The sequence below is a fragment of the Vombatus ursinus genome, unplaced genomic scaffold (genome assembly GCF_900497805.2).
Source record: "Vombatus ursinus unplaced genomic scaffold, bare-nosed wombat genome assembly UNPS02012709.1, whole genome shotgun sequence".
Taxonomy (NCBI): Eukaryota; Metazoa; Chordata; class Mammalia; order Diprotodontia; family Vombatidae; genus Vombatus; species Vombatus ursinus.
This window is the reverse complement of record NW_020952487.1, coordinates 26,241-42,223: the sequence shown is the minus strand read 5'-3', so window position 1 is coordinate 42,223 and position 15,983 is coordinate 26,241. Positions and strand designations below refer to the sequence as shown.

General features: G+C 48.1%; 2 protein-coding genes across 2 annotated transcripts; both read right to left on the bottom strand.

The window, feature by feature from the left end:
- Positions 1–5,235: 5,235 nt before the first annotated feature.
- Positions 5,236–6,696, bottom strand: HOXC5 (homeobox C5). The gene is made up of 2 exons (XM_027858113.1): positions 6,243–6,696; positions 5,236–5,495 (listed from the first exon to the last, which is right to left on the bottom strand). The coding sequence occupies exons 1-2, from the start codon at positions 6,694–6,696 to the stop codon at positions 5,281–5,283; spliced, it is 669 nt and encodes a 222-aa protein (XP_027713914.1). The 3' UTR covers positions 5,236–5,280.
- Positions 6,697–9,296: 2,600 nt separating this feature from the next.
- On the bottom strand, positions 9,297–11,802 carry HOXC6 (homeobox C6). Its single transcript, XM_027858093.1, has 2 exons — positions 11,282–11,802; positions 9,297–10,498 (listed from the first exon to the last, which is right to left on the bottom strand). The coding sequence occupies exons 1-2, from the start codon at positions 11,679–11,681 to the stop codon at positions 10,191–10,193; spliced, it is 708 nt and encodes a 235-aa protein (XP_027713894.1). The 5' UTR covers positions 11,682–11,802; the 3' UTR covers positions 9,297–10,190.
- Between the last annotated feature and the right edge of the window lie 4,181 nt (positions 11,803–15,983).

Genomic DNA, 15,983 nt, shown 5'->3' with positions numbered 1-15,983 from the left:
CCAGATTCACAGGGCTCGCACAAAAAAACAAAACCTTCCATTGAACTATTCTGGTTTCCCCAGGCTCCTGGGGCCTGACTACCCTAGAAGCTAAGAAGGGAAGGGAGAATCCTGTTAGGCAGCTTGAGAGAGTAGCTGAGAATGCCTCCTTCCCTCAGGCTCTACCATGACATTGAATTCTGAGGGCCAGGAGAAGACAGCTCCTTTCTCTTCCACCTCAACCCTTGGCTTGGCCTAGAGTGCAGAGGGAAGGATCAGTGAGGTTCAGGGTTATTTCCCTGAGTCTTGGCACCAGCCTACTCCAACTGAGGTCTCCTTTTCCTTAGCCCACCCTGGCAGCTCAGAAGTCCCCTCAGAAGCCCTTGAAGATGAAGAGAGAAAAAAGAACACTCCCAGGAGACTCACAGCTCTACCAGGAGAAGGAAAAAAACATAATCTCCCATTCTTCCCTCTTGCATACCTCTCAATCCAACCAGTGCTCGTATCTTCAAGACAGTCCAATCCAGCAAAGTTTTGAAGTCAACTAATTATAACCAAAGGCAAGGGTAGGGAAAGTGGGTAGGGGAAAGAAGGAAGTTTGCTTTGCACTCAAAATATGAATATTCCAACAAGAGGCCGACACAAGTCTGTCCCCATCTAGGCTTCTCAGTCTTCCCAGACTGGAAAGGTTAGGGAAGGGAGGTAAATTCTTTACTGAACTAAACCCTCTCTTCCTGAAGTCCCTTATAAGAATAACTTGTGATTGAGAGAGAATGAGGTGGAGGGGCAGGAGGAAGAGATGAGTCAAAGAACTTAGCTCTCCCCCCAGCCTTGTCCTACCACCCTGCAAATACAACAGCTCTCTCCACCCAATCCCAACCCCAGTCTTCCTTTCCTCTCTTTTCTTTTCAGGGGACCTCTTTCCCTTTCTCTCCCTTTAACTGTGCTCACAACTAGTTGGGGGAGTTTTGTGGGTAAAATGGAGAAAAGGGGGGAAGAGGAAGGAGGGGGGGGAGAGAGAGAGAGAGAGAGAGAGAGAGAGAGAGAGAGAGAGAGAGAGAGAGAGAGAGAGAATTAACTTACAGCGTTCGCCTGGGATTCATTTGCGAAGATGTAACCTCTCTTAACATCATCCCCAGCCGCCGTAATCCCCTCTAACTGCCTGGCTCTCTGTCCTAGCATTAAACCTCACCAGCAGCTGCGTTGCTGGACAGTTAAGATTATATATGATGTAAATATATTGTGGGTTTGTCAGCTCTCCCTACACCATAAAACTTGGTTTAATGACATCACGTGGTCCCCCAAGAGCCACTCACGGGCCTGCCTTCGGGCCATTCACATAAATAACCTCCAAAAGTTTCAAACTCCTAAATTCACATAGAAGCCATGCGTTATTTCTCGAATGCTCACTTACACTTAAAAAGCCCTCTTTGCTTCCTCCCTTTCCCCCACCCCGCACCCCCTTGCATGGTGGGGGGGGAGGGGAGGGGAGGTCCTTATTTATTTATTTACTTACTTAGTTACTGACTTATTTTCATAAGGACCTATCGCCTTCCGTGGTCGCATGATTTTTTTTCCTCCTTTTTTTTTCCTCCTCTCTCCTCTTATTCCTCAGAGTGGGCCCGTGCCCCCCCCCTCCCCACTCCCTCGGGAAGGTAAGTCATGTTTCTTCCCCTTTTTTCTTGCTGCCAGAAGGGTTGGGCTCCAGGGAGAAGGGAGGTGGCAGGGGAGACAAGTAATCTGTGATCTCCGTTTGGGACTCATATGCATCGCCCCTCACCTCCAAACAAGTCTCCAGAGAAACGCAAAAGCCAAATATTTAGATGTTGTCTATATTTGACAAGATATCCTAGTCCCTAGCCCTGAGGCTGGTGAAGGGGTGTAAGTAGGGAAGAAGTCATCAGCCTTGCTTGCCAAATCCCCTCCCCAAGCAGGCAGAGGAAGGAATAGAGAAAGAGAGAAGGAAGCTTTGACTGTTTTGGTTTGGGAAACGAAGAAATAGAGATTGGTGTGTTTGGAAGAGGAAAGGCCCAAGGCCAGCATTACAGGAGCAAAAAGAGAATCTGGAACTGGCTCGAGGAGACAACAGCTGAATGTCTTCAGGCCTAGAGGGATGAAAAAGTGAAGAAGGACTCCGGGTCTTTCAAGGAGAGAAGGGATAACCACCTGGGAGGAGGCAGTCTTCGGCTTTTGGTCTTTACAGGTCTCCTGGGGTCCTATTGAGAACTACGTCTCCCACTCCCCTGGGTGAACCTGAGTCCAGGCAGCTAGGGAGGGCCCGCTGGTCAGAGAGGGGCTGGGAGCAAGCGCCGCGTCCTCTTTCTTAGTTAACTGCTACCCATCAGGAGACAACAGTGATTTTCCTTGCTTCAGCGATCGCCCAATAGTTTTACTCAGCATGGAGAAAAAATTAAAATAACTCCCTGAAGAAAATTATACATTTTATTTCAGAGTGAAAGCAAGCTAGCGAGACAGATAATTTGAGGGATCACAGGCAGGGAATGCAGGTCCAGGAATCCCAGGGGAGGAAGTCACAATACCAGCCAAACCTTCATTTAGAACTGGGTGTTCAGACAGAGTTAAATGGTCTGGAAAGGGACACAGAGGAAGGTACATAAGGGAAAAGGACCCCTTAGATCCCTTCACAGAAATTAAAAACAAAAACTAAAGCAGGACAGGCTGTGCTGAAAGGAAGAGGAGTCAATACAGAGGACTGTAATACATCCAAAAAGCTTCATCATTAATAATCACAAATATCCTTCTCACCTGCCCTCCTCCCCAATCCCTCTCTGCCCCTGGCCTCCACCTCCTTGGGTCTTTTTCCTCAGGACCTTTAGCAAGTTGAGGCCCAGTTCCTGGGATTTCCCCTCCCCCTCCTTCCCAGGCAGTTCTGAAGGGTGGGGAATGGTGGGATGGCATCAGGCTCAAACTCAGGAAATTACCTCCATTGTAGATGGTGGGGGGAGGAAATGCTATAAACTTTTATGGGGCCTTAGATGGCTGCTACATTTGTTTCTACTGTACAATGCTTCCTCGTCCTTCTACCACCCTCACGTCCCTACTGTCCAGTGAGTAGAATCCACAGTGTGTTTGTTTGGTCCATTCTATAGCCACCACCGTTGGGAGAATTTTGCCTCCTTTCCCCTAAATAGACCCTAAAGGACATGCATCAAAACGTACATCAATAAACACAAAATAGATTTGAGCCAGGGAGGCTTACCTGTACTGCTTGAACTAACCAGATAATTAGCATGCCTGCTTAGCCCTTTGCTCAGCAAGGTTGAGAGACAGACCTAACAGACCCATTTTATACTACACAGACACAATGCAGACCACCCCATCTCTGTCCCCTCTCCATCTTCATACATACATAATTTCATATATTTCTTCCCAAGAAGATTTTAGAGGGAAAGTCGGATGTCTCTGCCTTTTTTTCCTGTTACCACAAACATGCCAAGACAGTGTGCTCCTTCAGGAGATGCCACTTGGGGAGTAGTCTGATTCCCTTTGTAGACAGATTCAGTCTTTCCTAGGTCCAGATCTTACTATCTCCCTTTCCCCCACCCCTAACAGTCTGTGCCAAGAGACCCAAAAAGGAAACCTGCCATCCAGTCCCCAAAGAGACTCTCAAACTGAGAGGGGCAGCCGTAACCAATGGAGCCATGAATCTTTAGCTGTTTTTTAGCAGAGATCAGACATCCAATAAGGCCCAAGGAAGGATTACTTATATAAACACAGAGATTATATCATATATGCATAAAGAACATATATATGTACCAGTACATTTATATCTTTTTTTTTCTGTTCAAATGTATGCCCCCAACCAAGCCAAATGGAAGGTGCTTTCTCCCTCCTCTCCAACTCCTAAGGCCTAGCAATCTAAGGTTCCTTTTCTTTCATTGCCAGCCAACCTGGGCGCCCCCAAATCTAGTCTTGAAAGCCCCTCTTTAGGAATGACTCCCAAAAGTAAAGGGGACTCCTCAAGAAGCCTCTACAAAAAGTTTAGAGACTCCCACCCATCTTCCCTCGCCCTTCCCCATCAAGAAAGAGAGGATTCGGTGGCCGCCTTCTGACTTTATGTCTATTGGTCTTTATTCAATATGACAAAATATAGTTTCATAATGGACCCAGAGTTAATAAATAGTTGGGTGACTGTGGTGGGGGAATTTCCCCTAAAGAAAGTTGCCAGAAAGGGACTACATGGTCACCAAGAGTTGGTACTGGAGTCAGAGAGCACATCACATGAAGATAGACCCCAATACATACAAACAGTGCAGGGACTCCGGGGAACTGGCCCTTGGGCATGCGGGGAGCTGGTTTGGGGTGACATTTTTCCCCAAAACTGAAAGGAGTAATGCTTAGGGACATCAAGAGGGCCTGGAAGAGGGTGTCCAGAGTTCATTAAATTTTTCCCCTTTCATATGTAAATCATAAAAAAATAATGAAAATCTAGTTTAACAAACCAAACAACCTCCCCCCCCCCAAAATTAACCCACTCACTCACACAGTCACTCACTCACATCACCCACACCTACAGAATGCCACAGCACTGAAGAAAAGATACCCAACCTGGGCCTGGTCCCAACTCGCCAGCTCTGTAGCAGGGCCCCCTCGAACAAAGAAAGGCTGAAGGTCGGCTGAAAAGGGGTGTTATACATTTCGAGCCCAAAGGTGGTGGCTCTACCCAAAGAGGTTTGCAGGGGCCACCCCAGTCCTGAATAGACCACTGCCAGCCTCTCCTTCAGGAAATGTAGCCAGAGATGAAGGGGACAAGAAGATGGGGCTAGGGGGTTCTTGGCTTGTTGCCTTGATTGGTAGCGGCGAGTTTAAGGAGGAGGATTTTGAAGGCAAAGAGCTCTCTCCTTCCCCACGCCTGGCCCATCAAGCAGTCCCGGGGTCTACAGCATTTTAGTGAGACCCCCTCAGAAGATTTCACTGGGTTATTGGGTCGCCAGGAGGACTTAGGGAGACAGACTGAAGAAGTGAATGAACACAGCAACACACTGAGTCAAGCTGCGGTTGGAAAGCTGAATGCTCATCGAGAACCGCTTTTGTCTGCAGGGTTGAAAGAGCCCGTGACAAATCCCCCCCAGCTCCAACGCACACACTCCCCTCTACCCCCACCCCCGAAAATTTTTTCACACACACGCGTGCGCGCGCACACACACACACACACACAACCAAACAAACAAACAAAAACCACCAGGAAAAAAAGAAAATTAAAAGTTTCCCAAGGTAGATTCAAGCCAACTAGAGGAACTATTTGAAGGGACTGCCATATCCCGTATCTCCCTCTTCCCTTTAAAGAGCCTCTTTGCTTTTTAATTTGGAATCCTTCTTCCATTTCATCCTTCGGTTCTGGAACCAGATCTTGATCTGTCTCTCGTTGAGACACAAGTTGTTGGCGATCTCAATTCGCCTTCGGCGGGTGAGGTAGCGGTTAAAGTGAAATTCTTTCTCTAATTCCAAAGTCTGGTAGCGCGTGTAACTGGTTCTGGATCGCTTGCCGTCTGTCTCTGGAATATAAACCCCACCCCAGCAAGTGCAGGAACGGGTGAATAGTTTTTTTAAAAGTCCCAGCGTCTCCCTACCCCACCCCCACCCCCACCCTAAGATCAGTCTCAGAACTAGCCCCAGCTGACTAGAGAACAGGGCAGGCGGGCAAAAGGGGGTAAGGGAGGGAACGAAAGCAGCCCCTGGCCCTAGGGAGAGGCGACACTTGGCTCTGTGCTAGGGAAACTTTCCGCTCCGACACTCACTTACCCAGAGGGGGCCGAGGGGGATGGGGAGGGAGACCCGGGACTCCAGTGAGACAATAAGACCTCCAGACCCGGACACAAGGGGATCCCCCTCCCTTATCCTCCTCTGCTTCCTCCCTCCCTCCCTCCTGACTGGAAAGCCTCCTCAGGCCCCCCCCCAAATTAGAATCATTTCCCTAATAATGGGGGTGATGGTGAAGGGGGGAATCCCCTCTCTGTAAGGCCAGCTTGCCTTACCCCTCAGATCCCTCTATTTTTTTAACTCCCTCCCTCCCCCCAAAAAATTGAATATTGCCTTTTATACACGTTTTGTTCCTATGATCCAATTATGTCGTCGTAAATTTGGGCGCATACAGCCTCTAAGCCTTTTAGTGGACAGTTTTACGAGCAATTGATGCCTGCACCGTAAAATTTATGGCCGCAGGTTTTTTCTTTTTATTTGCCCCGTATGGCCTATAAAACCCAGGCGGACCCGAGCGCACAAAATGAAGCCCTAAAGTTTACCGTGGCTCATGTGGAGTTTGGTCATCCACGGGTATATTTGTGGCGGGGCCGGTGGCTGGCTCAGTCCTGCGGGCTGCCCAGTCTGAGCCTGTTCTTCCTTGATCTCCCCACTCCCCTTAGATCTGTCCTCCAGCGCCGGGCGAGCCGCCTTCTGATTGTACATCCCGGGGTTTAGAGGAGCCGGTTCGTCTCTGCCCAGAGCGTGTCCCGGAGCTGCCACCGTGGTACAGGCGGGTCGGTCTGGGTGAGGTCTAGGAGTGGCAGCCATGTCTAACCCGTGGAGAGAGTTGGAAGGAGCAGGCGGTGGGAAAGTGATGCTTAAGTCCAATCCACTGTAGCAGTACCTGGATGGCTGCACCTCTGAGACAGATCCATAGTTCCCACAAGTTTGCATGCTATAGGCAGGAATATTAGGGCTTTGCTTATAGAATGAATTGGCTACGTAGGAGCTCATGGCGGGGAGGGACGAAAAAAATTTCTGCACCCTTTTTGATTAAGGGTGATTTGTGACTCTTTGAAGTTGAGGGGTTTTTTGTTCTCCAAAGTGCACAATTTATAGGTGGAGATATCTCTTTCTTTATCCTATGCGCGCTTTCCAAATAAGGGATCCTTAAATAGAGTCACGTGACTCGGGCGGCCACTCATAAATTTGGCTTGATGACCTCCGGGAGGTTAGTGATGGAAGCCGGCGAAACGCATCTTGATATGTTGGCACAGCCCAACCGAGGGGAGAGGGATCGAGAGAAAGGGAAAGAAGAAGGGGGAGAAAAAAAATGGTTGTTGGAATTAGGGGGTAGCGGGGACAACGAGTCCACAGCGACACCTGGCGTAGGCTCGGCAGAATTGCACCCTGGCTCATCATCCTCGCCTCTCCAGGGTGGATTTTTCTACCCTAGCGAAGAGAAGCTGTACTGTTTTACACAAACCCCCCTGAGTTGGCCTTTTAAATTGTATTTAATTTTAAGGAAAGATGGGGCCTCATTTAGGATGCGCAAAGGGGCTTTTCTGAATAGATCGTCGCCCCTCCCTCCCCCAGGGCCTTCTAGGATCGTTGGAATGAGCTAGTTCACAGGAATTTGTGCGCGTGTTGGGGGGAGGGGGGAAGAATTGAAGTGGGAGTAGATGCTAGACCTTTCATTCAGTGGTGGCTGGGAGTGGATCTGTTTCTTTCCTAATTAAAAGGACCTAAGTCCCTTGCCTTGGGGAAGGGAGAGGAGCAGATAGAGTTGATTAGGTTTCTGAAACGACTCGACTTGGAAAGGGAAGTCTAACCACTAAGGGGTATTTGGGGAAGGGGAATGCCTGGATCTACAAGAGTTGGGAAGGCTGAGGTGGGTATAGTGGAGGCAAAAGTATACTGAGACGATGTCTAAGAAGGGCTTGGAGTTGAGGAGAAAATAATTATGATTAGACCTCACTCCACATTCACTCATATCCAACCCCACAGTAGGAATTAGAGTAATTTAGTGGTGATAGTGTAGGTGATGTGTGTTTTATGAGAAGTCAGACACAAAGGCCTGTAAACGAATGTGGTTTGAGTGGAGAAAGTGGTATTTGTGTGTATGTAACACACGTGTACTCAATATGTATCTATATGCATAGAAAATAGATACTATGTGAAGTCACAGGAAGGTGGGATTTGTAAAAATTCCCATAAATGCATATTTTCCACCTTTTGGGGCAGGTGTTTTTGGATAGGCACTTTCAAAGGCCTAAGGTCTTCTGGGTTAGGTTCCTATAAGTCAAACTCTTTATAGAGTATGTGCGTTTCTTTGGAGAAAGGGGTGCAGGGAACATGACAGAGAAGGGAGAAGACTTTGGGGAGCAAAGAGGAGAGATCTGGGGGAACAGCCAGCCAGAAGAGGTCCTAGATCAGGAAGGGCAGGACATGATTTCCCAGTTGGAGGAGAGCCCATTAAAATGTCTGTTGGTTTCCATTTTTTTTCCCCAACTCCAAGTCACATTCTTTCCTTCCTTCCTTCCTTCCTTCCCGGGGAAATCTCCGCCCCTGGATTGAGAAACACCAAGCTCTGGCAGCTGCCTGGGATGTGTGGGGTTTTGGAAATCTTCTTGGCTTTTCATTCCTCTTGAAGACCCCATCTCAACATTCCAATTCACTGGGAAAGGACTTCCTCCCCAGTTTGGGTCAGGGTTTCTAAGCAAGGCAGGAGGGAAAGAGAAGGCCCAGAGCAAGGGAAAAGACCGGGGTGAACTTTGCTCTTCAACCAGACTTGGGAGCGTGAAGGGGAATCTGAGGGAGAAGGAGAATTGGGGTGCTGATGAGGGGGGAGTGAAGAAAGATGTATTTTTGCCCTTATGTCCGAGTCCCAGCAGAAAAGAGGACTGAATTTCCCGTCTTTATTTTTCTAAGCGTCCTTGAATCACCAAATCCTCTGTGAAATGACTCCAAATCTTTTCTTCACCTTTCGCTGCCTCCGACACATCTCGCCTCAGCCGGCCCCTGGTTCAGGGGTCAGCTTGCCAGCTTTTTCTCTCTTCTGGGAACTCTGCGCCTGGAGTGAACTTCTTTTCTTTCCTGGGTTTTATTTTTTGGGGGGGATGGTGGGGTCAGGAGGCAAATCTTCAAGGTTTGGAGTCTTTAAGGAGACTCAGAGTGGGATTCGATTCCAATCTGTATTGTTGGCTTTTAGAAGGGAATTTTCCAATGAAAAATTCGATTTTTTTCTTGGGGGGGGGAGGGTGGTAAATGAAGACTGCCTTTTCCCGAGGAAGGGATCGAAGGGAGCTTTTCTCAGCTCAGAGCAGGAGGACAAAGAGGAAGCAGAGAGAGAATGTTTCGGGGCTCCTGCTCCTGAAGTTTCTGAGAGGAAACCAGAAGGGAATGGGAGTGTGCAGGGGCTGGAACTGGGGCTGGGGGAGAGAAGCAGCCGCCAGGGGAGGCATAGAGACGCAGCAAGGACTCGGCGCCAGCACCAACTTTCGCCCACGATGTACAGGAGATGGGGCGAGCGAATGAGCAGAAATCAGGATATAAACTTTTAAAAATAATATCAGTTTTATTAAATACTCGAGGACCGGTCTGGGAGACGGATTTATACAGGAGGGTAACACGAGGGGCATTTTTTTCTTTTTTGTATTTTTTTCTCTTTTTTTTTCCTACTGGCTAAACAAACTTCATTCATATCTTTTCTCCTTTCAGTCCCCCCACCCTTTTTTTTTAAATTTGGGATTGGAACATTGACGGCGCTAAACATAAATATAAATACAGAGACCACAAATACAGCTAAAAATATTCACACAGAAACTGTCACAGTTTGTTATATGCCATAATGACCCCCGAGGATTCTTTAAATACGATTGGGTTATGCTGGAAAATATGTCGGAGCTTCGGGGGTACTGAACTGGGGTACTGGGATTGGAACTGGGACCAGCAGGGTTTGAAAGAGGGGGAAAGCTTCCTGCCCACTCCAACAGCCCCAGGGGTTGTTTTAGACCCTTAGCAGTGTCGCTACATAGGGCCTCGATGACTCACACGGCTTTAGAGTCCCTCTCGCCCCTGGGGAGGCTGAATGGGAAATAGGCGCCTTGTGTGTCGGCTCTTTGCTGCTGGGCCCTAGAGTGGGGCTTGGGGTGGAGGAGGGAGGAAGATCCAGTCCTCATTCAAAATGAGCCCTATGGCCTCCGAATCGAGGTTCAGAGACCTAGGCCCCCAAGGCCGGCGGGATCAGGGAGGTAAAGGGACAGGAGGCCGAAGAAAGAAAGGGAGAGAGGGAGGGAGGAGGGGGTGTTTGGGGAGAGGGAGCAGGGGCGAGATCTGACTTGAAGGTCCACATTTGACTCCCTAATCTTCCTGAGGGAGTCAAAATATAAATTGTGTCAGTGATAAATATAGGATTTGTGAGAAAGGAGGGGAGCAGAAGGTCTGGGGAGAAAGAGGAGAGGAGAGAATTGGGTAGTGGGGGAAGGTGGGGGGAGGCGAGACAGTTTTCACTCTTTCTGTTTTTCTTCTTCTGTCTCTTCCCGCTTCTCTTCCTTGCCGCCTAGGCTGTCGGCCGCGGCCCCTCCGCCGCCCCCCGACAGCGTGGAAGTGAGATTAGATTCCTTTTTCCATTTCATCCGGCGGTTCTGGAACCAAATTTTGATCTGTCTCTCGGTCAGGCAGAGCGCATTGGCAATCTCGATTCGCCGGCGCCGGGTTAGGTAACGGTTGAAGTGAAATTCTTTTTCCAGCTCCAAGGTCTGGTATCGAGAGTAGATCTGCCGGCCGCGTCTCCTGTCCGCCCCATAGCCGACCCCTAGAGATCCGGACACAAAGCAAACTAAAAACAATTAGTAAAGGGAAATAATCCTAGTAATTCACATAAGGAAAAAAAAGTGTCTCTGTCCCACCCAATTCCCTCAGCACCCTACTGCACCCGTCTGCCCTCGCTTCTGCCCCACCCCCATCTTAATTCCTCGAAGCCTGGGGGGGGGGGACTTGGACCCCAACTTCCTCCTAGGTCCCCAATGTAGGGGATAGGTATTGTCCTGGAGGTGAGGGGATTAAGAAGAGGGTGAAGTGATATCAGGCTGTGGGAGAAAGTCTGAAACCGTAGTTTGAAAAGGGGAAAACTCCAATTGCTTAGGGGAAGGGGGAGAGAGGAGAATCCTCTAGAAGTGCATTTGACTTGATTTTCCCTACTTTCTCAGGTTCCCTCCGCTTTGCTCCCTCTCTTGCCCTTTAGAAACTTCTCCCCTTCTCTTCTCTCTCCCCTCCCCCTTCACTCTTCCGCTCTGCCTGACTCCACTTTCAGGGGTTCCCCCAATCCTTCTCAGTCCCTGTTCCCATCCCTAGCCTCACCTCCCCCTTAGCTCGCCTACAACCCCTCCAATGCATCAGGGGAGAGGGAGCTAGGGAAAGGGAAGGAGGAGGGGGAAAACGGAGGAGAAGAGGGGGCCCTGTCTCGACGCTGGCGAGGAGAGGAACGTGATTGTTTTTATGGCGCTATAAAAAAAACTCTCCGCCTGTTCTTCTAGGGAAGCTGCTCATAACGCCAGTTCACTTTATTTAATTTATATCTTGGAGCTGTAAAACTCACCACTGTGCGAATTCATTCGCTGCATCCAGGGGTAGATCTGGATACTGGTTTTCTGGTCTTGGGGAGCAGTCCTGCTTTGCTCAGAGCTAAAGTCCTGGGCCATTGAGGTCTGTGTGTTGTGTGCTAAGGTGTTCTGCCTGCAATTTGAGAGCATGTCTTTTTCCTGGTAAAAGGAATTAGATCCATAGTCATACGGCCCCCGGCTCGAACTGAACACGACATTCTCTTGTGGCGAATAAAAGGGAGACGAGTAGATCCGGTTCTGTGCCACCGCCGCTCCATAGGTCGAGAAATGTCTCACTGGATCATAGGCGGTGGAATTGAGGGCGACGTTGGGGAGAACGTCCTGACCCCCGGCGAGATGGCACGATAAGGACGGGTTAGTGAAATAGGAATTCATCCCTTCGCCTTTACCTGGTCGGGCTATGATTTCTTTAATATTTATTTCTGTCTCCAGTTTGTACTCGGAACTAGATGGTTATAGGGACGGCTCCAATCCAGGACAGACAAAATGACAAAGTCAGCTGACCCCCTCGGAGCCAATCGGAAGCTAGATGTCAAGAAGGGGGAAAAAAATCGCTCCTGCTTCTGTTGATTCCCTAGTTGAGACTAAGTGTGTGCATTCAAAGTAAGACTTGAATTTCTTTTAGTACATATTATATTCATATATAATATATATTGGTATACGAAACCAGGTTTGGGGAACAGAGGAAGGGAGAGGAGGGGCAGGGCAGGCCCTTGAGCTAGCTGGAGAGGGAGAAAGTCCCCTCAGAAAAATCCCCCATCCAGTGCTAACCCAGATTAAATTTGCCCAGAGACTGGCCTGAAGAAATCAATGCATTTCTACTTGATTGTGTTATACGTAGGGTCGCACCTCTTTCCCTAAAAATATCCCTGCCCAACTCCAGGAAGAGCCCTTCAGTGGGTGATAGGCAACACTAAAGCACCCAACCCTATTTTCCCGTTCCCTCTGAATGGGGGCTCAGACAGAATACGATGTGTCTTCCTATTGATTAAAAAGCAAAAACATCTCAGGGGTAGAAAGGAATTCTACACTGGCCAGTGGGAGGAGAGTGGGGCTGATAATCTTGACTGTGGAGTGCATTTGGGGGGAGCAATTCAAAGCCCAAGTAAGAGACTAGGAGAAGTCTCGACTTCACAGGGAGAGTGAGAAGTTATAGAGCTGAGTTGGGGTAATGGGGAGCTGGCATGTGCCTCTCCTCTGCTTCCCCAGTCTTCTCTTGGGGTCTCCTCTTGGGACTGTGGATAGCATTTTTCCTAAAAGTGAAATATTTGTTTGTAGGGTTGTTTGGGGTTATTTTTGGGGGGGTTATTTTTTAAGAAAAGAAAAGAAAAGGGGAGAGAGGGGGAGAGAGGGGGAGAGAGAGAGAGAGAGAGAGAGAGAGAGAGAGAGAGAGAGAGAGAGAGAGAGCTCTTTCTGAGGGGCTTTCTAGAGACATCAACTGTGTTTATGTTGGAGAGAATTTATGATATGGAGAGGGTTGGGGCTGGTGGGGTAACTCACCAAAAATCAGCTAAGAAGAATGTTCTTGGAGAATATAAGATCTGCTGGGGTTAAGGGCACTCTGTCCCCAAACCTGAAGCTCTAAGTCCCACTCTGGACCTGCTGCTTGTCAGTAGATAAGCCCCCAAACTCTAGCTTCCAGGGTTTGGAACACAACCCAGTAGAAAATGCTCCCCTCCTCAAACCCAGAAAAACGTGGCGCTTGGACCCAGGAACCCTCTCAGCAACCTTCATCCCTCATCTATCCCCCTATTTTCTTTCCAACTTAGTGCATTGGACAGAGGAAGGAAAAGAAGGGAGTTGAAGGCTTCAGAAGGAACAGGAGTGGGAGAACATACACAGCGGAAGGTGTCGTGATGAGGTTTCTCTTCTGTTGAAGTCGAACTTAATTCAATGTCGGCGACATAACCCAGAGATCCTTTGATTTGACAAAGGGGAGGGGGCGCTGAGGCAGGGGGTGGGTTGGGGGAAAGAGCCCATATTTTTCTCCCTCTTTTTGGCTATAACAAGAACCCGGATGTCGAAGGATTTTATGATCTTTTCCTTCTGTGTAACAAAGCGAAGTAATCAATGGGTAGCAATAAAGCCATAAACGGGACTACACTGGGAAAAAAAAAAAAAAAAACTCGTTAATTCATCTTCTATAACATTAAGGTTTCCCTGGAGTGTCGCTGGGGGAAAAAATAAAGTTTGTAACCAAAAAGGAGACAGTATGTAGTAGCTAAAGGAGAGAATATGCTAGTTAACATATGTACCTCGTTACTCGATTGACGTGTTTTCCTGTGAAGTAACTTGGGTTGCCTATTCAAAAAAAAAAAAAATGCATTCCCATTCCAGATAGTAGTGACAGACGATTGACTAGTATTTAGAAGGGGGGGAAACTCTTCAATTGTTTGGGGATGTCCTCGTGGCCTTCGTGCTTTCTCTCCACAGAGGTGGAGGAGAAAAGAGGGGGTGGGGGAGGGATTATAAATTAAGAAAGAAATTTTGACACGTGTTATCTCATTTTTAATAACACACCAACACACGCGTGTATTGTGTTCCTCTCTCTAGTATCCAGCTGCCCCCGAATTCATGGCATGCCTAAGCAGTGGTTTGCAACAGCTGGAGGGGTCTCCAGGCTCTTGTAGGGTAGGAAAGGGGGGGGAACTAGTGATGAGGCAGGAGGCAGATCTTCAAACCCCTAGAATGTAGGGCCACACTTAGTGAGCCCCTTCCCTCTCTTCTGCTTGAAGAACAGCGGTGTAACAAGTAGAAGTGGCCGGAAGAGAGAATAAATTCTTCCCCATTCCAGAGAGTGATTGCTAACAGAGATAAATCATGTCAATGATATTTCCTTCAAGATATTAAATTGTTGCAATATACAACAAATTGAATGATATAAGATTGGATGTTTTAATGAGGTTTCGTTTTCCATGAGTCTTGATTTTTTTATGTATTTTTAAAAATCTTCTCCTTTTATGGATGGGGGCGGAGGAGGAAATCCTCGAACCTTGAAAGGGCTTCTGAGGGAGTTCCGAGGTGAACCTCCCAGCCCGGATGCCCAGCCCCCACCCCACCCAATTCTAGACTTCACCCAGGTCTAAAGAGGGTGTGGGGGAATCTCTGCTTAGTAAAGAAGACTCTTTGGGCCCTAGGTGCTGGCCGGCAGGGGTGGAAGACCTGAGCGATAAGAATGTAAGTCTCAGTCCTGGAAAGTTAAGTGTTTTATTACATCCCTAAACAGAGGGCAAAGACTTAAAGGTCTGGTGGATTTATAATGAACAGAAAGCAGCTGCTGTGGGGGGGGGGGGGGGGGGTGCGTGGAGTGGAGAGAGGCATAAATGTTGGAAGGGGGAAAGAGAAAGAAAAAACTTAAATAAATTCCTAACCACTAAACACTCGCAGGAATATTAATTTAAAAGCCCATACCTCCCTCACCTTGGCTTCCTGAGGGACCGAGTCTCCCCCTTCCAATTACTTCTCTAATTACACTGCTGAATTTTGCTGGAGGGATTCACTCCGAGAGACGGAGACGGTTTGGCCTGAGTGGATGTTCTCCCCAATCTGATTTTTCTTTTTTCCTATTCCATTTCTAATTTTCTGGCAAAAGAAAACCTGTCGATGGGGGGAGAGCTGGGATTTTGAGTTTTTTTTCTCTCCATATTTATTTTTTCCCGTTAAATTTGTCTGAAAACAATTATGGAAACTCATCAGCAGAAGCAAGAACAGATGTTTTATTAAAACTGCAGCTCAGCTCTGTAAATATGCAGAAGTCCCGGAAAGAGAGGGGTGGGCACAAGGGGGGGGGGTGGAATCGGCGAGGGTGGGGGTGGGAATTTGCTCTTTGTTGCTATAAACCAGACTGGGAGAAATTATCAAATAACCTTCACCAGAAAAGATCCCCTTTCTCCTCCTTGTTCTCCCCTCGTTCCTACTTCTCCCAAATAGGCGTTCACTGGGGAAATACGTGTGGAGTAGAGCACATTCAAAGCTGGCTCCTTCTCCCCGCGGTAATTAGCGGATTGATGAGCTGAGTTCAAAAAACCCAGAAAAGGGAAAAGAGAGAGAAAAATCTCTCACTTCCCCCCACCCTCCCCCTCAACCCCCAAACCACATGCTTTCTATGATCACTAATTATAGGAGAGAAACTAACTTCAGACGCCTGGGCCTGGAGATTGGAGAGCAAGTCTACCAGTCTGAACTTTATTCAGATAGGTAAATGTGGATGTTACTGGGGGCTAGGGGTGTCTTTAGGAGGCTGCGTTCAAGCGCACTCTAATTCATTCTACTCTGCTCGGATTTGCCCAACAAAAAGGTAGTTAATAGTGCTGAGCTTCTCCTTAACTTGAGATCTGCTGCAGAGAAAGGGCTGGAGACACAGCCTTTTAGGGGTCAGAAGATCCACCCACCCCAAAGGGGATAATTCCTAGGCAGCGGACTTGGTTCAAACCGTATCCTCTTCCTACTAGATTTCCCCATCCATTTGCCTTCCGTTTCTCTTTTTAATGAATAAGACCCCCAAGCTAGGAAGCTGGGGGTGCTGAGGCTTAAGGGGTTTTTTTGGGGGGGTGAACGAAAGTCTTCTCAAGATAAACTCTGGAGTCTGTATTTTATAGCTTCCCTGACTCCATACTCAAACTATGTAATAATCTTTGCGACTGTAAATTCCCTAAGCACAGGCAGACAGACGCACAC